The 24,811-nt window shown below is 42.0% G+C and overlaps 2 protein-coding genes across 5 annotated transcripts in view; both read right to left on the bottom strand.

The window, feature by feature from the left end:
• Positions 1 to 9,485, bottom strand: part of LOC111863245 (dnaJ homolog subfamily C member 13) — a 49,334-nt gene extending 39,849 nt beyond the window's left edge. Inside the window, exons 1-10 of one of the 2 annotated variants that reach the window (XM_023849376.2) lie at positions 9,230 to 9,485; positions 8,777 to 8,856; positions 7,855 to 8,125; positions 6,489 to 6,686; positions 6,065 to 6,207; positions 5,361 to 5,615; positions 4,385 to 4,511; positions 3,064 to 3,186; positions 2,813 to 2,985; positions 1,469 to 1,676 (exon numbers count right to left, since the gene is read on the bottom strand). In XM_023849376.2, coding sequence (XP_023705144.1) covers positions 1,469 to 1,676; positions 2,813 to 2,985; positions 3,064 to 3,186; positions 4,385 to 4,511; positions 5,361 to 5,615; positions 6,065 to 6,207; positions 6,489 to 6,686; positions 7,855 to 8,125; positions 8,777 to 8,847 — 1,569 coding nt within the window. In that variant the 5' untranslated portion in view covers positions 8,848 to 8,856; positions 9,230 to 9,485. Of the gene's footprint in view, positions 1 to 1,468; positions 1,677 to 2,812; positions 2,986 to 3,063; positions 3,187 to 4,384; positions 4,512 to 5,360; positions 5,616 to 6,064; positions 6,208 to 6,488; positions 6,690 to 7,854; positions 8,126 to 8,776; positions 8,857 to 9,229 lie in introns of both variants that reach the window. The other variant, XM_023849377.2, reaches the window with a different exon arrangement.
• Positions 9,486 to 10,244: 759 nt separating this feature from the next.
• Positions 10,245 to 23,252, bottom strand: LOC111863278. 3 transcript variants are annotated; one of them, XM_023849459.1, is made up of 8 exons: positions 23,142 to 23,252; positions 21,051 to 21,218; positions 17,469 to 17,563; positions 15,684 to 15,846; positions 14,847 to 15,094; positions 14,000 to 14,116; positions 13,281 to 13,400; positions 10,245 to 11,152 (listed from the first exon to the last, which is right to left on the bottom strand). In XM_023849459.1, exons 3-8 carry the CDS (start codon positions 17,502 to 17,504, stop codon positions 10,433 to 10,435), a joined length of 1,404 nt encoding a protein of 467 aa, XP_023705227.1. In that variant the 5' UTR covers positions 17,505 to 17,563; positions 21,051 to 21,218; positions 23,142 to 23,252; the 3' UTR covers positions 10,245 to 10,432. The 3 variants fall into 3 exon arrangements, with proteins under 3 accessions (XP_023705227.1, XP_023705226.1, XP_023705229.1); XM_023849458.2 differs by lacking the exon at positions 21,051 to 21,218 and having other exon boundaries at positions 23,142 to 23,251; XM_023849461.2 differs by lacking the exons at positions 21,051 to 21,218; positions 23,142 to 23,252 and adding an exon at positions 23,011 to 23,093.
• Positions 23,253 to 24,811: the final 1,559 nt, after the last annotated feature.

Raw genomic sequence — 24,811 nt, 5'->3', positions numbered from 1 at the left:
CCAATGGCTGAGTGACACACTTACTGTGGGAAGCCAATTTCCTGTTTCTGCAGCTAGCTCTTACATGAGACAGTGGAAGTGCAAGAAACTGACTTGCAAACCAAACCAGGCCTGAAAACTTATAATTTATTCACTGAAATATATCAAAAGCAGACATTTCTGACAATATAATCAATACAAATGTATTTCAGTAAGTTCAACATAACAAGAAAATGATGCAAGAAAGACAAAAACTGCTATACTTTTATAAGAATTACACAAACTAGGATAGCAACATAAAACTGCGCAGTGAGAACTGTGTTGGTTGGTCAAGTGGTAACCCTCTAGACTCATCTTTGGGTGCTTGTCAGTTCGAATCTCAGCCAGGGCACCAGTTATCCTGACAGATTCTAGTGCAGTTTTCTTGAGTCTGCCTGGGCAAATACTGGGATAGCACCGCAACTGGGCCATGACTGCTTCCTTCCAAATCTTTTCCATTTCATCATTCATCACTCATCCTCAAATATAACATCGGATCATCTAGTTACTGATGCTAAGACTACTTATAGGATACTGTCACCTAAAAGGATACCTTCTCAAAATGGGACTGACAGTCCTATTTGTGAAAGGTGCCTAGAAAAAGATGAAACAGCAACACACACACATCCTATGTGAATGTGTGACTGTAGCTTATTTAAGAATTCCTCACCTGCGCTACTATTTTATGGAAGGAGATGACTATCATGATGCTCTGTAAACAGAAGCATGCACTTCATTCAAAGTGTAGCACTGTTGAAGAGTTAAAACGGATGAGTATACACAATAGATCATTAAAGATCACGGTGCAAGGGCCAGCAGTTAGGCCCACTCCTTATGTACATACATATGAACATGTGTGCGTATGTCTAGCTACTGATAGTGTCATAAAGTAATATTAAAGAAAAACTGCACAAAATGCACTGGCCTGTGTACACTTCACCTTTGTCATACAGGAAAATGAGAGGGTTGGTGGCCCGCATTTAACTCAAGTTCAATGGTATGAGTAATAAAGAAATGTTCACCCAGCTGGATGACATACATGCACTGTTGCAGTGTGCGATGCCTGACAACTAAACATGCAATGCTGTGTGGGTAGCTGTGCAGACAGGGAGGGATTAAGGAAAACCACAAGAAACATCAATTTAGTCTCTGGGCTCAGATTTAAACCCAGGACCTCAAAAACACAAAACACCACAGCCACCCAGTTGTCCATGATATCTGACACCAGTATGTAATCAAATGTATCTCATCATCAGATATTAATGTAGACTGTTCTATCACCATTAGAAAATTACTAGATTCTATTTTCAACATACAATGGGAAACAAAATCACCATACCAAAAACAGCACTGAACAAAGAGGACTTTTATCCTGCAAGGCTGTCTGTTGAATGTATGAAATACCTACAAAGATATTTTAGACATTATTGCAGCACAGTTTAAAGCTTACCACATGGCTGATCCACATGGCAAGCAAGCTCTCCAGGAACTTGCTGGAGGACAGGAGTGACGACTTGTTCAGCTGTTCCTGCCGTAGATCATAGTTATCATGCATGGGGTGCATCAGGGCACACACCATGTCAATAGCTGCATGTGTCACGCCTTCATCTTCCCTCCTCAAAGCCTTCACCACTTTCACACCAACACTCTCTCGGAACCTGCCCTTGGCACAAAGGGAAGCACTTCAACATCACTCTCATAACAAACTGACAGACATAACCTCAAATTTATTGTGTACACTGAAGGTTAACAAACACTTAAAAATTGAATATCCTTCTAGAGTTCTTAAGTATTGTTCTCAACCTGGATGATCTCTACCACATAAAACTTTGACCCAGAAGACAGAGGCAATGTGTACCTCAGAAACACCGGCAATGATGCCCACAACCACATGGTGTAAACATTCAAAAACTGAATTACTGTTAATAGTTAAGTGCTGTTAAAGCCCAGAATCAGTAATATTGATACTGCAACCATAACACACAAAATTCAGACTTTCAGTGCTTAAATTCTGTACTCAGCGTACCACACAGTAAGTACAATTCCACAATTGTGTTTTGAAAGAGGTGACTAAACTTTGTTTTACATGAAAAGAATACACATACCCTTCTTATACAGTTTAACATATAGACATTATAATTCTCCTACAAACTAATGCTTTTTAAGTGTGTGTAGCTTCAGCAAACTTGCCAACACATATTTTAGGAATTTTACACATATTACAGTTACACATCTTCAAAAGAACATCAATGTTTGCGCTACATTACCAATCAACTTTCACCATTTATAAAACTGGCATTATTCACACATTTTGTATCACTTTAATACAACAAAAATTAAAACTGTTACAAATCCTTTGGTAAAATCAGACTGATGTGATAATGTTCAAGACAGCCATTTAGCAAGCACAGAAATAATATTCAAGAAAAAGGAGCACAGATAACAGTCATTATATGCAAATTCATTATCCATAGTTATTTCAGTGCCATGAGAAGCATCAGTGTCCGGTACGTGGTGCTGACAGAAGGTGCTGCGCATGCTCACTGAGTTCAGCATGCAGTTTCTGTGACCCGGAACAGCCATTTAAGCATTTTCAAGACACACAGCAATCCTCAAGAACGAAAAACAACATTTACAAGTATCGATCAAAATGGCAACTATAAAATGCCTTCGCAGAATATCCAATACCAATTAAACCCAGTGTGAGAAACAGAAAACATAACTCTGAATGTAAAGTTGGGCAACACAGGGAGAGAAGGAAAGCTTACAAGCCTCCAGGGAACCCTGAACTCACCCAGGCATCGTGGTGAAGGCTGCAAAACCCACTTTGGAGGCCACTAAGCGTCGCAGTGCTTGAAACTGAGCTTCCAGGTCTGCCAAAGAGATGGTGCCCTGGTCACCTTCTTTCTGAACAAGTGACTGCAATGCTGCTGTGATGAGCTTCTCCTTGTTTTCTGCAAACAAACCCTGCACAGGAACTTGTGGTCAGTGTGCAAGAAGTAATCTCATCTGCACCAAAGTTGCTATAGTCAGCACGATACTTACATCCTGCGTCACGGAATGAAGAAGACCGCTATATGGAATGTTGGCATTAAATCTTTCAACAATTTCAGCGAATGACTTCTGCCCGGGAGGCTGCCGGAAGAAGCGCAGATGATGTGACTCAGTCTAGCACAAACAGAAATTGGTAATTAAACAAAGAACCTAAATTTCAGTCAGAACACTTGAAAAGGAGACACCATTTGGATGGACCTTGACCGTCTCCCTGCCAAGAACTGATCATATCAGCATGGGTCACTTGCATTAAAACTGCCACAGCTGAAGAAATTGGCACACTGTTAATTAGCACAGCACTGCTGTCTACAGATGGCATCAGGTGTGGCATACCGACATTAAAGGAAAGAACCAGCTTTCAAATGATCTATACCTGCTGTTGTTTGAAGGCGATTTATGGAAGTCCAGTGCAACAGCCTTGGCTGTTCAACACTTCAGATAGTCACAGAATTCTCATAGGCAGTGATGACAAAGGCTGCTAGAAGGCAGGCACGCTCTCATGCCCTAGCCTTCCTATAGGCACCCCTCACCTAATGGTGCAGAAGTAATCCTGCCACAGGACTAGGAGAGAGAGAGAGGAGCACAGGAAGGGAAGGCAGACAGAGTGGGAGGCGATCCATAAGAATTCTTTGCCCAGCTCCTCTACAAGCAGTAGTTCTGCAGCAACATTCAACTGTAGGATGTGAGGGTGCAGACTAATGTCATCTGGCTCAGGATGGGGTTCAGTGGTGCAATCATATGAACATGGTTATGAACTTTCACTTTCCACAAAAGGCAGGAAATTTCTTTAGTAGCTGAGTAACTACCAGCTTCCCAAGAAAAACTCTGCTCCATGGAGTTCATTTGTTAGAACATGAAACTATTATGAATTTGTGTCTTTGGTAGAAATATATAAACAAATGGATTTCATTTGTCAAAATTCAGAAAACAAAAACATGAAAATATAGATCTGAAAGTGTGATTCTGTTACAGACCTGAGTATGATCCCCAGTCAAGTCTATATTCAAATTTCTCTGCCCACAAAATTAACACTTCACTTCTACCAAACACAAAACTTTGGCAATGTGAAGACTGTGAGGTTCCCTCATAGTTTGAAGTCCACATTAACCTGCAGGTTACCTCTCTTGGTCATCAGTTTCATGGTCACCCTAACATTGGAGGTAACAGAATCTGCGCCATGCATGTCAGTAGAGGCAGCAGAAACAAATCAACCAATCACTTTCCAGTATAACCAAGACACTGCATTACTATCTACAATGTGAATAAGATCCGAGAATGACAATATGTGGGGAGGTGTTTGTGGTGTCTGTACCTCTTCCTCAACAGGAACACTAAGAGGACCAATCCGTTTGCCTCTGGGGGTGGGCATCATCTTCACATGAACATCTCGGTTCCCTGAGGCTCGTACTCCATCCAAAAGAGAGGCTAGCAATGCATCCCTGCAGACAATATAAACAAAATACCCTGAAGGGAACAACTGCAGCACATGGTACAACTTTGAAAACAAACACTGACGTAATAGAAGGTCGCACAAAATCAGCCATAAACTTTGCAGTTAGTTAAAAATACATTATGATATAAAGGTACAGGTCATAAATATTTGTGCATATAAAACAAATTTGGGGCAGGCACTCAGTCACAACAAGTCACAACAATGTAAACATAACATAATAACTCTGGTATGTTCCCTCTTTTTAATTACCTTAAAAGCCATGAATATTTTGAAAAAAAATATACCATAATAAAAGGTGCATACTTTTCTTTCACAGTAACAAAACTTCACAACTCTACTCCAAACAGCACTAGTGCTCCGCTGGTCTCACCGGTTTGTATGCTCATCATTGTGGTATTACTGACAGCAGGCTGTAAAACAGTACCTAGACATAAGGGATTCAGAATACATAACTTTCAGATGCTGAATCAGATGAGGAAGTCTTGAACTTAAAGACCAAAGATATGACAATGTGTGGTCTGGTCACGGCTGTCACACATCTCAGGCGAACAGTGACAGATAAGCATGGAGGAATGGTGAAATAATAATTAGCATGGGAAAACCAAAGAAACTTGATAATAAGAACCTACTCCAGCTGCACTTTGCCCACCATGAATTTTAAATGATGTCACAAAGGAATCCAAAGGCTTAAAGCAAGAAGTCAGTGTCCAGCTGCTTGAATTATGGCATGACTTTATATAAGGCCTTAAGAAGTAAGATAAAAAAGGGGTTCTAACACTATCTGATAAAATGCTTCACAGCAGGAGACAGCAAACATTGTGACTTAAGTGCTTACCTGTCTGTGGCAGTGTAAGTGCGAACATGACCATTGATATATTCAATGTTGAAAAGCTGTGGGTTGTCCTGGCTCCTTACAAGTGCAAAGATGTCACCCAGAGGTCTCAGGGTACAGATGCTGTATGTCTGAGGGTCTCGCTCCAAAAGACATGTCTCACTGAGACACAGAGTTCGACGCTGCGGCTCCTGGTGGCGGGTGTTGTGTACTTTGTGGATGTTGAACTCCGAAACAGAAGTGATGTGCTCATCACCACTGAAACATTCACTTCACGGTGTCAGACAGCACGAATAACTTGAATTTCACCATCTGCAAACCCATCCATCAATTTTGAACATGAATAAGAAATGAATGGCAATCACTGTGACCAGTTTTCAGGAACTGTATCAGTTTGTGTTTGGAGGGACCAAAAAATAATAAATAAAACCACAAGACATCTAAATATAGCTAGCCTCTAGGCTGAGGACTGAACATGGACCCTCCTGAATAAAAAGCACGTGTTAGTTAGTACAACACAAAAAAAATCTTATGTTGCATTGCCAATGTATATATTACACAAAACAGACTGAATGCAATCACAGTACAAGAGCCATTTCACACCCATTCTTGTACTCTTGTACTCTAATTTACACCATACAAACTGAGTAGAAAGTACATGCATTGGCAACTTGTATATGAATATAAAATTGTACAGTCTTACAAACCTAAATTTCCCTAACCGCTGTGCACAGAACTCGTCCAATGTTATAGGGTCTTTCAAAACCTTGATGCCAATCCCTATGCACTTCACAGCCATGTCCATCATTTTCTGATGAAGTTCAGTGAAATGAGATGATGAAAATAGGTGCTGGAACAAACACATTGCAAGTTAAACATCACAAAACTTTCAAGAGAATTCTCCATTAATTCAAATTCATTCACAGTGTTTCTACAATACTATTTCAAAGGATGTTTGAACATCCATCAACCAACGCTATACTGAACTCAACAGAGTTTAAAAAAAGACTTTACTAATGGCACAAATGTTGGTTATCATCTCAACCCCTCTCATAATTTTGTCAGAGAATATTATTCTCATCATGTTGCCTCAAAGGGTTCTGAACAAGTAGAACACTTCTGCAAACATACCATCCTTCCGAAACCTCCACAGACCACCACGAAACCTCCAGGATAATCCTTGACTTCTGCCATGCCTTCAATATCTTTATAGCAATACGAAGCAAGAACATGATTTGTGGCATGATCAAGCTGGTTTAGAGAGTATGGTGTGACTTCCAGCAGCACAGGTAGCCGTGTGTCAGACCAATGGTGCTTGTATGCATGATACTTCTGCCAACAAATACCTGATATGAACAATCTGCCTTCACAGATACACGCACAAAATATATTCATCAGAGAAAACGTAAGCAATCACATTCTGCAGCATTTCTCCATTATGGAGAAATGAATTACTCAACTGACTGTGAAATTTTCCATTTATATGCAACTGCTCATTACCACTATAATAAAATACTTCTGACCACATTCCAAGCCAGCAAACATCAATTATACACCATCACAACCCACCTGGCCAGGTTACTGGTTACCCTGACTGAAGCTTCTTATGGTTTTTCTGAGTTCCCCAGGCAATTGTGGGGATAGTATCTCAATTAGGCCATAGCTGCTTCCTTCTGAATCCCTTCTAATTCATTATTAATCAGTTATTCTACCATCTGATGCTACTACAGTCATGTTACTGACAGCACTGTTAAATAGCTAACTAAGAAAACCAATCTATACTTCCATTTTAATATTACCCTCCAAAACAAATTTTTTATGTACATTTTGTTTCCCCTTATTCCCACCTTACCACAGTGATCACGAAAATCACCATGCTGACACTCCCTCAGACGTTAGGACTGGGAGAGAAGCGGAAAAATCTACACTGAACCTGACAATTCTCAAACTCTAGGCTTCTAATTGGCAATGCTGAAAACACTCAGCCAGCTGAACTGCACACACTGCACCGCCAGCAAGACTTTGCTGTGTATGGGCATACAGCAATAGCAAGGTGCCATAACGCTCTGCAGAGTGAAGAAACTTTTTGTCTAATGTAAACTTTCTTTTCTGTGACTCATGTTTCATTTGCCGGGATAACATTAATCTTCTAGAGCACAGTGGTTAGTATATGTACCACATGCTTGAACATACTAAAACTCTGCATACTGCCCACAGAGTGTATTTATGTGTTCCATATGGTTCTCACAGTAAACAGTGACTGTTCCCCAAACAAAATTAACCAGTTGGGGCTTGTGGCAGAGACATGATGTGTTTCTTTCAAGGTACAAACTGAATTTTTATATATTATTTAGAAGAAATGCAGTCTTTAAAGGTTCTGACATCTATGAATAAAAAATTAACTACAAATTTTCTGATATGGCATGGTGAAACTGCAAATGTCTTCTTGACACAGTGTAAATGTTACGGCAAGCCTCTCTGATTCCATCCAACTCACCAGTACTTCTCTAGTCTTTTCAGCAAATAATGACCGAAAGTGAAGAGCTTCTGTAAGCAGATCAGCTCGATGCTCAGAGGAAAATGTCATTGAATCAATTTTACGATCCTTCTTGAATGTGATCTTGAACTCACTGTTCTGCTGACTAGCACCCTTCAGGGTAGGCAACACACTAACAAAGTCACTGTATAACCACTGATTGGTCACCTCCAATGAGGCAGGGTTGTAAGTAGTGATCCCCATTGAGCCAATGGAGAAGATTCTTCTGTATCTGTCAACACAGCAATCAGATATCTTAGGCTAATGCTTTTAGAAAGAAATATTAACAAGGATCCCGTTACATCCATTATTTATCGTCCGTCAATATTGCAACACTCTTCCATTCACCACTCAATTTTTAGTTTAACATTATACACCTTGACACTACAGGTTTTGGCCCCAAACAGCAATCTTCAGGTGTCTTGATATGTTACAATTATTTTATTAAATTGTGTTAAAACTGCTATACTGTCTCAGTTCATGTTCAAATCACTCAAACTAAGACAGTGTAGCAGTACAAGGGACTTAGTCCCGCCCCACTACCAATAAAAAAAATACTAAAAAAAATATCCTTTACCACCGAGTTATTTACTTACTTATGCCAGGTTCCACAACAATTTCAGACACAACAGATTTGTGTTTACTGCTGAACAATTACATCATGCTTATTTGAGTCAATTAAAATCAGGCTACACTGGGATAACATGACGACACTGTGCATGCCATCTCAATTATTCAAGTACACTGTTTACGATGTTTGCCCTCTTTCATCAGTCCTGCAAGTACTTAATGCTGATTTATATATATACCACTATAACTTCAACCACAATACTGAACAATACTTGCCAGAAGAGATCCAAAAATATTCATCTGAATTACTTACTTCCCTTTCCACGCTGAATGCTTAATAACAAGAAAACAGGCCACATCTTGGTTATCTTTCAGCAGACTCATTGTCACCTTCTGCAAAACAATACATTTATAGAATTACATGAAAATGAGATTACAGACCGGTAAATGAATCAAAAATTTCATGTCATATCTTGTGACAGAGAAAAAAGTGGTTACAATTAAGGCATCGCCAAAATTATAACAGTGTTCAGAAGAACTCGTATTTTCAACATATCACTTCGCATTTCCATTGGTTTCTCGAGATAACTGCATACATGAAATGAATTAACAAGGTGTAAAATTTGGATAATCAAGAGAGATAAACAGCGTGGGCAGATATATACTACAAATGTCAAATGTCAATGTCCATAAGCAAACGACTCAGCAGCACGCCGCCCCAATAAGTATATACTACAGCTATTAAATAATACCAATATGAACTTACGAGCAGCACTAGCTGAAAAATCAAATTATTTCCATGTGAGATTTCAATTTAATAAAACCAATTCTTCATGGACGGCTACCATATCTTAGACCAACCGCCATGATTATTTGGGGTGTTCTCTGTCAGCTGTTCCTTGTTGGCGGTGTGATCGGTGTGATCATCGCCCCCCGTACCAACCAAAAATATAAGCCATGTATCTCACTCGAAGAGAGAAACGATATGCATGGAAGCATTTTCGCTCGGAGAATAACAACTGAATCGAGCAGATCCACCTAAGCACCTAAGAGTAGGGTTTTGTGCCGCAGTGTGACTCGAGCAACAACCATGACGACCATGACTTCATGTGTAAAGTGAACGTAGTCGAGAGAGGTCGAGAGCAATGATAAATAACTTCTAGTTCGATCTAGTAGAGATCGTAGAGATGGCACCACTAATGCACCCGGCTGCTAAATTGGCCCACCAATAACGAAGAGTTTATGGGCCACGAGCTTCACGAGGCGTATGTAATCCAATGTAATGTGAGCAAGGATTAACGTGAAGGAAAAAGATGCTGTTGCAAGGATCATAAAACGAATGTAACAAATTTTTGTAACCTCGCCTTTGAACGTATGTTTTCTTATTTAGGATTAAATTCCATGCAAGCAGTATTTTTAAGCCGTTTTCCATAAGTCCAGTGACCCCATTCGGTTTATCATACCCATGAAAGTTAGAACATAGCTGCAAAGATTGTAAATGATCAAATTATAGATAGCAGTGGTCAAAATATTAAAGATTTTGATGTAACATGATCATTGGAATACTAGTATTTTCATGTGGACACAGCACTATGCATGCAAGTTCTAAAATTTCAGCTGCCTGCTAAAATGTAAACAAACTTAGAGGAACCTGACTTAAAGCAAATGAGAACAGTTAGGGGAAGATTGCTAGGCAAATCTTTGGGAGGTGAAGAGCAGGTCCTCTCTTTTTTTTTTTCTCCCAGAACATTTTAAGTTAGCTGAATACAATTACCCATTGGTTATTCACAGGATTTGATTGCCTTTATTCATAGTAATTATGCAAAAGTCTACAGGAACACAAACATAAAATTATGATACATGCAAATTATTATTACCTTAAAATTAATGACACAAATTTCATAAAACAGCAGCGAACACTAAAGAATACCTAATCTACAATATATACATCAATTGTAATTCCATTACCTCAGCTCTTATGAGACTGAGATTTCTTCTTGAAGAAATCTGAAAATTTACTTTTTCCTTTCACATCTTCATTCACATCTTTCGAAGATGAGACTGCTCCTGATACATTGGAGCCACCACTACTTTTTGTGAGGGTTGGCAATGGCACTAAGTTGTCTGACAGCTCCGAAGGGCTTACTTCAGGTTCACCTTCTGGAGGCTTTGGTAATACCTCAGCAGATTCAGGAGTCTGCAATTCCTGTGCCATGATGGATGTTACAGGTCCAGAAGACTTTGGTTCTGGTGTGACACAGGAGCTGTTGATGGGACTGTAGAAGGTCTGTGATGTGCTTTCAGAACATGCTTCTGTAGAATCCAGAGATAATGAGCTGTCATCTAGCTCCTCACGCTGGCACTTTACACTGTCATCATCAGCTGCTACATCTTCTGGACTTGTGCCTATTACTGTCTGCGTGTCTGAATCTGGAGTTTCTGGTTTCTCCCGCTGAAATGCAATATCAGAGGTTGCCACTGCAGTCTGATGATTGGCAGCAATGGTGGTGACCACTGTGGCACTTGGGTTTTCATCTTGAGAGGCTGATGTAGCCAGCTCATTTGATTTTTGATCCACAGTGTTGGGGATGGTCTCTATAACTACTGTCGCCTGATGCTGTGTTTCATCATCAGTCTCATTCTCTTCACTTGACACTGAATTATCCGACTGATCCTCTTCCTCACGGGGCTGAAAACAAAACAAGATTTGTACTGCAAGTCTGTGTGATATCACATCTGTTTAGTTCAGACTCGCACAACACACTAAAATTCCTTCTGAATATGATATAGTTGACAGAAACCCACAAGATGGTTTACTGCTTGTGAAGTTTTGTTTCTGCTGGGATGTGGCTTATTCTATGGCACAGACAGTTTCTAGACTATATAGAGACAAATTGTAGGGTAACTGATGAATATGAATTGGAAAGTATTCGGAAGGAAGCAGTCCTAGAATAATGGAGACTCTTTGGAGGGTTTGAGGAAGACCACGAGAGACCTGTCAGAATAGTTGGTGTCCCAGCAGAGATTCAAACCAAGCACCTCCAGCACACAAGTCAAGAGCTTTATTGCTACACCAGCCCACTTGGTAACGCTGTGCTCTTTTGGGAATAGTACATGATGGACAATGTCCTGAAACCCAGTATAATCAACTAACTATCCTTTCAACCTACTAACTAAACAACTTCACTAACACTTGCTTGACAGTTTAAGCAGTGTAACAACACTATTTTAACTCATTGCCCTGGAGTATTCATGAAAGAATAATAGTTTTAGAACTAAAATTTTGTGTATTTCATTCTCTTTCAATTCAGTTTTTCCCAAGAGCCCAGAAGTGAGCAGATGGCTGATTCGCTCTGCCAGCTCCCACACTGAGGAATTTGCCAAGTGAAACACTTAAATTTACATCAGAGCATGTTAACTGTGAGCTTAGCCAGCTGATGTACCAAATTAATTTGCCTATTCTACATATCTATTTAAAATTAATTAAAATGACTGTAGAAATTCTGTATGCAAATAAAATAAGTAGAAGAAACATGAACACTGACGTTATCCAGTGACTTTTTACATAATTGACACATTTAACATCACCCAAATAGGCAAGCATGCTATAGTCATCAAAGCATACCAATGGGTCATTGCCATTTAAGTGTGTAGCCCTGAAAATAAATGTGCCAGGGCTGTCACACAGTTTCACGTTGAGAGAAATGGTAATTTCTCTCAACGTAATAGTAATATTACATAATAGTAGCTTTACACTTTATGAAATACACTTTTCCCCCCCCCATAGTGGGGGGTGGAGTACAGCTGGGTCCACTTGGCACGTCGGCCACTGATTGGTCTATTGTACCTTCCCTGGGTGATTATGATGGAGAATTTGGTGGAATGAAGATTGGCAGGGGAAACCGAAGTACTCAGAGAAAACCTGCCCCAGCGCCACTTTGTCCACCACAAATCCCACTTGACCAGACCTGGGCTTGAACCCAGGCCACCACGGTGGAAAGACAGTGACTAACCACTTGAGCTATGGTGTGGCCTAATGAAATGCACATACATAAAAAGAGTCCTGCATCTGCCCCAAACACAGAGGTCAGAAGCTAAACGAATTATAAGGTAAGTTGTTCCTGTGCTTAATTAAGCACTATGCCATAAAGATGTATGAGAGAGTGCAGGTTCAGTTTTACCCTTTTTAACATTGTTACTAGATAGAGGCAAATGGTGAACTTCACATCTTGGTCGCTTTACCCTGTGAATGCACCTCTGGTACCCATTGAATAGGAGGTTGTGTGGACCCCATAGCGGGTCTGAACGCTCCGGAGAAAAGAAATAGCTCTTGTCCCTGCTGATAATCGAAACCAGGCATCCAACCTGTTGCTGTGCCAACTGAGTTAAGTTCTTATACTTACAATTTATGTAGAACTTTTACTGTAAAATTTCTGTAAATTCTCAAGAATTTTCATTAAAATAATAATTATGTTATTAAAATGAGATCATCCCTTTTAAAGCAAAATAATATCATGGTATTGTTAGATTTTGGGAGTAAGGTACCAGCGCTTTGGAAGAACTTCCTGGTTCCGTCATTAGGGTAGAAAGGTGAACCTCATATCGTAACAAGCACTTTAAAACAGTATTTTTTTTTAATTAACTGTTATTAATTTTGATCTATGGTTGGTGCCACTGACTTGAAATAAAAATGCCAGGAGTGTGCCCTGACACTTAGAAAAGTGAGGGGGCAACACCATGGACCACCCTGCTGCCATTGTCCCCACATTGTTCTCTTGCATTGGAGTTCTTTTCAGCGGCCAGATGGATCACTGTACCTCGTAGTCTGGGTCCTCATCACTTGTGTAGTTATGGCATATGCGTTTTATCTTTTCTAACAGATCTTCATTGTCATCAGAGGATTCATCATCTTCCACTCCTGTCTTTCTCTTTCCTGGCTGAAGCAGAGAGAAACAAATCATATTACTTGAATTTGGGGGTGTTTATAAACAGAGCGTTCATAAAATCCCTATTCTGTTATTGTGCAAACCACGAACTGATTTGTCAGTAAGTCCAGGCCAGTGAAATTTCCCTGTGTTTCCTTGTGCTTCTTCCCTTGAACTCAAAGCCTACTACTGTCACTTGTTCGCATATATTAACTGAGTCTTGCTAAAAATAAAATAAAAGTTATTATTATTTCAATAAATTATATGAGATATTTATGGATATTCTGTATTTGAATAGAACTTCTGCTATTGAATTCCAAAAAACATTCAAACATACTGTGTACTCTTAACCAAATAAAATTATTAATGCAGTGATCAAATCATAATCAATTAGATGTAAACGGCATACAAACTAATTTTAGTCAACTTGAAGCAAAGAGCCTACTTGAGAAACCCAGACGTAGATGAAAGGATGATATTAAAATTTATCTTTAAGAAAAGTGATACAAGGATGTGGATAGGATCCAGGGGCCGGATTTTATAAAGGAGTGGATGGATCCTCAGGTTCATTCGAGAGTTGGGAATTCCCTGACCAGCTGAGTGGCTATTACCTGGATTGGCGCTGCGCCTCGCAAAAACGAGAAGACACGATCAAGACCTGTGAATGTGGCCAGCTTGGCCAGCGGACCCACAGAAAACACTTTCAGCACCAAGCTTTCGCCTTCAGCCTGAAAACCAGGTAACAATGTGCAAAAAGGCCACAAACAATTCAGCTGAGGGAATGTAAATGTTAGTGTTGTAGTGTAACAGTAGTTGAGAATTCAACGAGAAATCTGATCAATAGTTACATAAGCTTTCGTGCTGCTACCTTTCCCTGCTTTGCAGTTACACCTGTTGTCAAATGATACGGTACGTCATCCCCAGGAATGATACAATCGAATAGGTACTCGTAAACCGTCTCCTGTATGTAATATAAAACAGTGAACATACCGACATACGGGGGGGGGCTGCTACGTAACTCACATTCCTGCAACGTGTTAACGTTCGAAAATTTGTGCCTACGAAGATTCGAAATTGCGCAAAAGGTAAATATGTCAATGTACTTAATTAGTTAAGCACTATGCCTTGAAGACGTATGGGAGAGTGGAGGTATAGCTCCAACTTTCTTGATCTCGGTACTAGATCGAGGTAAGTGGACAGCTTCACGGCCCTGCCGCTTTACCCACAGGTAAATCGCCTCCCAGTACCCGTTGGTTAGGAGGCTGGATGGGCCCACGAATCCCTCTGACCGCTATGGAGAAAACAGTGATAAACCTCACACTTTCAAAAACTGGTTTCTGTATACGGAAGGAAATGCTGACGTCAAAGACGAACAAAAGTATGGCAGCTAGCCCAGAAGAACGTCTTGCCGCTGTACTGGTGAGTTATCTTCGTTGGGGGTTAGGCGTGAGGTCTTACCTGTCTATTCCTCTCCACTCGCTGCCAACTCTCGAAGTTCCTAAGGCCGTGGTACTTAACAGCGCGCAGACGCCTGCGCCGTACCCGGAGATAGCGCACCACCTGCAGAGGGCGTGGCGGTTCCCTGCCCCTGAGAGACGCTACCAGTTCGGCAGCAGTCTTGACCAGTCGCAAACAGACCAGAAGCGGCAGGAACAAGATCCACGGGAGAGGACGCACTAAGTCGGGCCGTGGGCTGGTTTCGGGAGCTGCAACAGCGGTGAAACTGCGGTATACGTGCTTCCTGAGGCCGGCCTGGTACCCCGTAGCCTCACATTGTACACGGCATGGACCAGAGTCCTTCTCGAGGAGCAAACAGATGCTGAGCTACTCAGGAAATTCCACTCCTTTTATGAAAAGCGAAGGTTAATTTCTGTTTTCACAGCAGCCCACTATTGATCCCTAGCCTGAGCCACACTCTCGCCCTGTTTCTAAATCCGCTGTAATATCCTCACATCTGTCTTCCAAGTTTTTCTTTCCTCAAAGGTTCACTACTAGAAATTTCCACGCATTTCTCTTCTCTCCCAAACGTATCGAGTTCTCCGCTTGTCTCTGCCTCCTTAATTTGCTAATCTTAATAATATTTGGCGAGGAGTACAAATTATTAAGTTTCATCATTAAGAAATTGTCTCTAACCTTCACTTTATTTCTCCCTCTTAGGTGGAAAAAAAAAAAATCGGTGTTCTCTTCTCAAACACCCCTTGTTTATATTTAGTTGGGTGAGATGAGAACGAGTCCATTTGGTACGTCGGTCAGTATATAGGCTCTCTTCCTCTCTCTTCCTCCTTTCTTACTTACGTGAATCATTCTTCTCAGGTTCCTTGGATTCCACGAACCACTGCACAGACGCCTCCACCGTCCACAGAAGCCGGTCGGCGCCCCGGATTAAGATCTGCCCCAGTGGGCAACTCGCCACTTGCTCCCCAACATGCTCCAAACGCCCTCGTCCTCGCTGGGGCACCTGCAGATGGTCCCAAATGTGCCTTCATTGTATGATACAACAGATAGACAGTGGAAATGGATATAGGCGACATGGAAAAAGACAATGGATACAAATGAAGAGCAGAGATATAGAAGAAATAAAGGGCAAAATACAGAGAGTACAGAGAATAAATTCTTCTGAAGAGATCTATCTTCTAGGATATAACAACGTGTAATCGGACGAAAGTCCACTAAAGTTTCGAGTCCCTGTCTTCAGGCTCCAAAAAGAAGCCAAGCGAGACACCAGCGTGAAGGAGGTAGGAAGCAGAACCAGTAGCGCTGAGGTCCCTGCACCTGAAGCGGAAATGTAGGCCACAAAGGTTTCTGGTCTTGTTCACCCGTAGCCAATGTTTCGATGAGTAGTCTCCCCATGCAGTAACTCTATGTGCGATTTGACGTTATCACGAACAGTTCTCTCTTCTGGGATATGACGCCGCGTAGTGCACTGAAAGTCAACCGACGTTTCGGAGGAATTAAAAGCGGGCTGACTTTGTACGGACTGCAAGGCATTATATCCCAGAAATCATAACCACTGCTGTAAGAACCTCAATTCCTACGCTGATTGCTTTCATTCGTAGATTACTTAACCACATTGGTTCTGCTATAAGGTATGGGTTTTCTATTTTATTTATTTATGTATTTATTTTATTTTATTTAACGACACACTCATGTCACGCTACGTATATAGCGTCGAATGGTAGGACGAATTATTGAAAAGAAGAAATGAAACCAAAGGCAAATAACAGAGAAGCATGTGCATCTGTTTTCAAGGAGGTCAGCCTTCTTATAGGAACACAGAGCCAACCAGACAAGGTTAGAAGCAATGTGGAAGGAGCCGTCCGTGGCACAGTTTGGGATATTGTCTTGGCATTTAGTTGAAGAGGCTGGGGAACACCACGGAAATCCTCCGTTAGGAAAGTGTAGGTCCCGAGCGAGATTCGAACCGGCCATCTCCCGAATACAAGTGGGAATAGTTACGGCTTGAATATAGGCTTGTGGTACATAATGAAATGGTCATGAATGGTGTGATTCGGTAAGGAGTTAAGGAGTCGTTTATGGTCGGCTTCAGAAGAAGAAATGTAAACACAGGAAATAAATACGCTAGAGAATAAAGACAGCCCTCTAGAATGAGCACACGCAGCTTGTTCTGAGATAAAGGCGGCCGGAGCGTGAGGGAAACAGATTACTTTCATTAGCTATAACATCCTCTAAAGACATTAGTCTGCTTCGCTACATACGCCCCCCTTTGTCTTTTATTTTACCTTTTGCTTCCACCTTTTCATTTTCAGCGATCATAAATCATTCTCTACATTCCCAGCCATCCCAGTTTCCTTCTACCAAATGGCGTATCTTCAAAACTTAAGAAAGCACACAAGCAAACACATCAACAACAAGAAAATAAACAACTAACAAATATAAACAAAAAGAACCCCCCCCCGCCAATAGTTATTTTATTTTAATTGAATTTGGTGTTTTGGGTTGAAGTTCTTCCATTAGACATCCTTGTTTCATTCATTCTTTTGCGTCCCAACCATTCCAATATTATTCACACGGTGGAGTTCCACCTCTACGTCTGCAAGGCATACCAAATGCAATACTTACGGGTGTCCTTGGTGGCATATTCTCTGTGCTGATCATGGCGACCGCGTGACACAAGAAGTATGAACACAGCTTATCACAGGTGTCCAAAAGGAGACCTGGAAATTAGACAGTAAAACTAAATTAACTTCTGAATCCCGGCAAGGGGCTTCGAGCTCCCAGTTATGTGAAGGGAGGGGCGAGGTTGTGACCTCTGACACGTGCCCTCACTTTAACTTAATGTCTGACTGACTGACTGACTCGGGTATTCCATCAGCAGTTTATACGCCTTCAGCTGGTCCCTGGACACTAGCCGGTGCAAACTGATTACAGTCCACAACTTCCCGATAGCTGTCTTAATATTATCCTCCATCATATGATTTGACGATTACTGTCCTGTTCGATGATTCCACGTAGCCTCTAGACGCTCAGCGATGCTTCGGAGAAATCCGCTGCCTCCATCTTCAAAGTAGAAGAATACTCTTATTCTTCTACCTCATCATGAAGGCAGCGGATTTCTCCGAAACTTCGATAAACATTCACCAGACCACAAGGTGTAACATCCAAGAAATCGAAATTTTTCTTAATGTCCGCCGTGAGAACCCCAGACCTCACGTGTTATGCTTTGTTTTTTTTAAGAAGTGTAACGTAAAGTTATCCCCGTACTTATTTATGTAATTAAGCGCTATGTGAAGAAGGCATGTGAGGGAGTGGAGGTACAACTCCACAGTGTTTGACCCGGCTATACACGGACGTGAGTGGTTAGCTTCATGCCCTTGTCGCTTTACCCCCAGGCTAACAGCTCCCAGTACACACTGTATAGGAGGCATGGTGAATCCCAGAGCCGGTCTGGTCACCGAGGAACAGAAAAATCTGTTGCCACTTCCGGGAATCGACAGCCGGTCGTCCAGCCCGTAGCCTAGTCACTGTACTGAATAGGCTAACCAGGCTCCTTTTCTCAAGAAGTTTATTCCCTCTAAGTTCCACAAAATGCCACACAAGCACTTGTCAGTTCCTCCAGGCATGCTACACACCCCACCCATCTCATTTTTTCTCGATGTACTTTAAATAGTTATATCCAGCCATTAAACAGTTATACAAAGTACGTGGGAACCGGGATAGCTCAGTCCGTATAGACACTAGACTGCGGTCTGAACGGCCTAGGAGTCTGTGTTCGAATCCTGTCAAGGGCATAAGATTTTTGTATACACAGAGTCCAGACCGGCTATGTACTGTAGTATACACAGCCTTCTATACAATGGGCACAGTGGTCTGCTTTCCTGAAAGTAAAGCGGTAGGGGCGTGAAGCTGATCACTCTGCTCCATCTAGTGCAGAGGTCAAGAATGATGGAGCTATACCTGCACTCCACCATACGCCATTATGCATGTTTATTAATGCCTGCCTTTACAGGGACAGTAGCAACTTCACTGGCCACCATCGCAAAGCAAATGCAATAACATCACTTCAGTACGCAACGGAAGTGTATGGTGGGCACGGAAGTGAATTTCGGCGTAGTCTTTAACACGACAATAGAGTGCTTACACGCCTGGACAATAGAGTGCTTACACGCCTGATGATGGCACCCGCAGTACAGGACGGCTCGGAAAATGCTCGGGCGTCAAAATATAACAGACCACGGCCACTTACTATTCGATCTTTGTCATTTAGATGAACTGCCCCGCAGGAACGCCAAATTACGAAACTGCTATAGTAAACATTCGCTAATCTGGATTAACTGGGGGGAGGTCGTGCGGTTATGCGATAATCCGGATTAGTGACCCAAAAGTAGCCCTAAAAGACAAAAAGTAGTATTTGAAAACTATAAAAAATTACATTTATTCATCGATAGACGACTCATAAGGAGCACGTGGTAGCACGGTTGAGGCACTATTCTACAAGCCGGAAGGTCGAGGGTTAGATTCCCGATGAGGTCAGTGAATGTTTCAATTGACCTAATGCTTCCGGCTGCACTATGGCCCAGGGGTTGAGTCAGCCTCTAACACAAATGAGTACCAGGAATCTTCCTGGGAGTAAAGGGCGCAAAAGACTGGTAATCTCACCGCCATTTGTGAGCCGATTGTCCAAAAATTGTGGGAGCCTCGACGTCTCACAACCCTGTGGGCCTCCACGGCCTGTTAACAGGGATAGAGTTGCCTTTTCTCGCCGTATAAGACTCGGAAGCTGTACTTATTTCTGAACGTAATCTTGCAGGCCTGAAGAAACTGTCCAGTTGTGTCTGCATAGACAAGTGACTCAGCTGCCTTCCCGAACGTCACGTTTAGTTTACAGCGCGTACGAAACTGTGAACAGCATTTTTCATGTAACCGGATTAGAGAGGGTTTACTGTAATTATGATGCGACACCTCATCAACTGCGTGATGAATGAAATCAGTGAGGATGAGGGCAGTGGCGGCCCGAAAGAACTGGGGCCATGCTGGAGTGAGGCGTGTGCTCACAGCGGATCCAGAATACACAGGTCCAGTCCCTGACATTACAGTATTTATACTGCTGACTCACAGTCAGTGACCTCAAACAAATGGACAGGGGTCACGGGGTGATCTAACGTGCCATCAATGGCGGCTCCTTATCTCGTAACATGCATTCCAGGCGCTGCTTACATGGATTCATTACGTTATCTAAACACCCTGTTTAAAATGTGGATCTGATCACTGAATTACTTCTCAAGTGCACAGATAATCATAGTGTTGAGTTGCATGTTTGTTTACTATGCTGTCAGCAAAGTTTACCCCTGCTTCATCATCATCACGCCGTGAATATGTATGGAGGAGTGAAGGTATAGATCCAACATTCTTGACCTCGGAACTATAGTGGTTATGTGCACACCAAGGCCGCTTTTACCACAGTACCCATTTGATAGTCGGCTGGGTGGGTCTCAGAGCTGGTTGGGAGGGTGTGGAGAGAATAAATTTATGTCCCTGCCACGAAACGAACGCCGACTCCTCAGCCGTTCTGCCGTAGCTAGTGTCTATACCGACTGAGCTATCCCAGCTCCACAATGAAGTCAGTAACTAGGATATATAGCGTCGGATGGTAGAATGATTGATTAATTAGAAAGGATTTGAAAGGAAACGGTAGATGCGTAATTAAGGCAGTATACCGGACTTTGCCTAGAGACGCAGAAGAAAACAATGGACGACCTTAGTGGGATACTCGATGTCCCGGCGGAGATTCGACCTCAGCACCTCCCGAATACAAGTCTAGAACGGTACCGCTAGACTAACCTGTTCCGTGATCCTATTTGACGATTTTGCGATTGCATGGATTGTAATGCCGTCAATTGGGTGATAATGTGAATACCTAATTCGGAATGATCTGGAAGGAAGCTTACTTCAAGGCAGTCTCTCGGCGTGTCTGGAGGTATTGAGGAAATCTGTGATAAATCTGGCTTCATATACTAGAACCACCGGACCGAAAGTCGAACCCGGAACCTCCCGAACACGAAGCTGTTCGTTTGTTAAAAGCCTAATAAATGATGATTGGTATAATGAAGTGGTCGTGGGCTGTTTCAGGGAAATGTGCAGGCGTTCGGGTGATTAGTACTGAGAGATTCCGCCACTGCTGGATTAGTCAGGCTAGTCGCTCACCTGCATGGGTCTAATGGATGTATGGATCCATTCTTCATATCCTCCACGTACAGCGCAACTCGTTTGTTTACCACTTGCAATGGAGTGTCCTTGAGGATTATCTCGGCCATCAGACCACAGCAGTTATCATGTTGGAGGATGCAACCCAGTGAACTGACCAGTCGTGAGCTTCGGCACGAGAATGGAGCAAATTGGTTTCTAAATTACGACAGACATTATAGCAGCAGAGTAGGCTGCGTATTGTCTTCACCAGCATGGAGTATGCTGAACCCGACGTTCACATCCAGTCCTCGACTGACAGCATGAAGCCATGTTCCAAGTTCAGACCAATTCCTGAGCCACAGTGACTGTGTGAGGGACATGCTCGTTTGTGCTCTAGTTTATGATTCTACCAGTTGCTAGACTACATGTATACAGAGTGTCCCAAGAGGAAGGGTCAGTATTCTCAAAGGTCACGGTATCGGTCAAAAACAAATGTGTATGTACATGTGTCCTATTCCGCCCGGTTTCCGAGATAGAGTTATTTCGCTGTACAGTTCCCAAAACTGTTGATAAGAAAGAGATAATTACGTACTGTTTCTAATACCGGTATTTACTGTTCAAGTGACCAAGTTGGTACAGTTTACATTTTGGAAAATTCCACCGTCAACATGAATGCACTTTGCAACTCGTGTGAGGACATGGCGTGTTGCTCGTCTGTACAGCGAAATAGCTGTATCTCGGAAACCGTTCGGAATAGGACACATGAACATATACACTTTCTTGCTTAGAATGAGCGATACTGTGACCTCCCGGAATATTGACCTTTCCTCCTGGGGCAGCCTGTACATACATGAATGACGACATGCAGAGGATTTGCAAGGAGGCCGTCCTGGCTTCATCAACGTACTATCCCGCAATTTGTTTGGAGGGACTGAAATAAACCACGAGAAACCAGAATAATTTGTGTCCTGACTGAGAACCGGCCCGAGCGTTACCGCTGTGCTGCCCTTTTCGAAGGGAAAATACGTGAAATGCGGTCTCTGCCTGTTATAGACAAAGCTATTATATATGATTAGGGCTGTGGTGCTAGTTTCCATATATGGGTGTACAACAATCCTAGTGCTACAAATAACATGCACCATGTAGACTGGGGGCTGTCTTCTGAGGTGCGGCGACATGTAGTTCGGCAGATATGTTCTGGAAAAAATTGCTTCCTGTATATTGTACCCTGAACACAGAGGCAATATATTCCTCCGAAACGTTCGTATATCTGTATGAGTATCATACTACACGATGTCACATTTCAGAAGACTGCAATATTCAGCGTCGCTACCGCGGGTACGTCCAACAGGCATCACTACCAATCGCGACGAGGTCAATCTCTGTGGGCCAACAGTTGCCTGTCAGCTACATGGCTCGCAATCGTTTCTCTACACGAGGTACAGTTCGGTAGCAACTAGATGCCTCTTAACTCACTTTTTGTTAAGTTAAACACATTCGTTATTCTCGTAGTTCGTGTGTTGACGTTCTGTATACTAATCCTGCTAAATTTATTATTATTATTATTATTATTATTATTATTATTATTCAAGTACACCGTCAATAATGCAACACTGATGTAAAAGACATCTAAAACATATATTTTTTCATTAAATTGTGTAACTTTAATGCTTTAAAATTTTGTTAAATATCATAAAATGCCATTAAGGCACTGCAAGTCACTAAAACTGACTGCTAAAATTGTTTCTACAGCTAGTAGGATTTCGTGTTATTCAAATCAGGTAACATTTCTCTACACTCAGAACTGTTCGACTTTGAAATCATACAGCCTACCGGTGCGCCATTAAACAAGATAGCCTACTCCAGCACTTTGGAACTGGGTACCTCAAAACAGAGTCGAAAGGAAATCGTCCTCTTTACTAAGCCGTTAATATTATATGTTCTGCATGTCAAAGAAGTTCATGGATTTATACTCAACACAACAGCTCCCAAGGTCCCTCTATAAAAATCTTCGACTGCTTGGATTGTCAGGAGTTCGGCCCCTTCTCAGTAACCAATGAGCCACTTACATTCTGTACATGACCACTCGTCTAATGACATTATACTCACCCGCCGATTTAAGCTGTAAGTACTGGGTTCTTGTCCAGACGGAAGCACCAATCACTCTGACAGCCGGTCACAGAATGCACGCCCCAGAGGGCTGCGTGACTGATGATGTCACACGGATGTTACCGACATCTGGTGATCTGACTATGTTTATGTTTAGTTAAAAGTCCTCTGGGGGCAGTGATCAATGGTGCAAGTTCGTGTTTTGTTCGCGGCTCGATTCGTTATCGTCCGATCGTCTGAGTCATGTTTGTTTTTATTTTTTTCTCTCGGTGCCTGTACACAGATGAGACAAACGTGAATTTAAGCTTCTTGATGCATCCACTAGGACCCGCCTCTCATTCTTGATTTAATTAACTTGTGAATATTGGACGAGGAATGCAAATAATTATAGTACCTACAACAATAAAGTTTTCCTATTTCCTACCGCGAATCTAATAACGAACAGCCAATGATATAACAAAATGGACTCCGTACTCCTATCAGTGCATATGGTAGCCACTGCTATTGTGCAAATATTGAGATAGTATTTTTAGAAGCGATTCGAATTCTGATTCCAAATCTCCCTCTTAAAATTATACATATAAAAGGTAAAGTTGCCCTGTACTTGACTAATTAAGCACTACGCTATGAAGGCGTATGAGAGAGTGGATGTATAGGTCCACATTTTCTGGACCTCAGCACTAACTGGAGGTGAGTGGACAGCCTCTCGCCCCTGCCGCTCTACCCAACACTCAACGGGTAAGAGGGTTTGTGGGCCCCAGAGCCGGTTTGGACGACATGGAGAAGAGAAAATTCTTGACCCTACCGAGACTCGAATTGCGACCCCTCGGTCGTCCAGCCAGTAGCCAGTCGCTATTCCGGCTCCTCATAAGATTATATAAGTAAATTCTAATTCCTTAATTTGAGCGCAATTTCTTCTATAAAGTTTTGGGTAATACAGCTGAGTCTCATCATGAGCGCATTCAAACATACGCGGCCGCCAAAAACGAAAAAGAAAAAATAATAGAAAAATACAAATTTATATTAGCGCGGACTCGCTCTCCACCACCGAAGCCTGCGCCGGCCTCCCGGATCTGCATCTAGGCCTGACTTCCCCCAGGTTTACTGCTTTCTTTCTAATTCTTTCTGTTTCCCGTCTCTCTATATATTTGTGTGCGATTAGAGTACAGTTACTGCACATTCTACTTGCGCTGCCCGTGCGCCTTTGTTACACTCGAAATTATTTAAACAAGGACATATAAAATCATTATGTTCTTTAATGTACTCGTGAAAAACTTATTGGTCAGTTGCATTAAAAAAAACTTTTTTTCAAAGTTGCGTGCATATTTCTGGATCGCTCTATAGTTTCCACGACAGTCACTGTTACAGCCACTCTTATGCTACGTTCCCACGGGGTGTGGATACGAAAGCGTGCAACGCTTTCGTACTTGCTTTCGTGAATTTGCAGGCGTGAACCCACCAGTCGTGGGTCGTGAGTAGTTCACACTGGCTGAAGTGTCTACGAAGACGTGATTCAGTTGATCGCGGAAAGCCGACCATGAACGAGCTCCTCATAGAAAGTTGTGCTGTTGTGAGTTCAGTTTTTGCTGCTATTTTAGCGCAGAGAATGAATCAGATGGTGGAAATGAAAGGAAAACGGAAGAAAAGGCGATATTGGATTAGGAAGTGGA

The sequence above is a fragment of the Cryptotermes secundus genome, unplaced genomic scaffold (assembly GCF_002891405.2).
Source record: "Cryptotermes secundus unplaced genomic scaffold, Csec_1.0 scaffold929, whole genome shotgun sequence".
NCBI lineage: Eukaryota > Metazoa > Arthropoda > Insecta > Blattodea > Kalotermitidae > Cryptotermes > Cryptotermes secundus.
The sequence above is the reverse complement of the archived record's forward strand: the minus strand, read 5'-3'. Positions and strand labels throughout refer to the sequence as shown.

Excerpts from the sequence above, each read along its gene's own strand:
- LOC111863278 (XM_023849459.1), bottom strand. The coding sequence starts at position 17,504 with ATGATCAGCACAGAGAATATGCCACCAAGGACACCC. Across the intron at positions 15,095-15,683 it reads ACCTGAGAAGAATGATTCAC|CTCCCGAAACCAGCCCACGG; the intron begins GTAAGTAAGAAA and ends CCGCTGTTGCAG. Across the intron at positions 14,117-14,846 it reads GAGTGGAGAGGAATAGACAG|GCTGAAGGCGAAAGCTTGGT; the intron begins GTAAGACCTCAC and ends CCTGGTTTTCAG.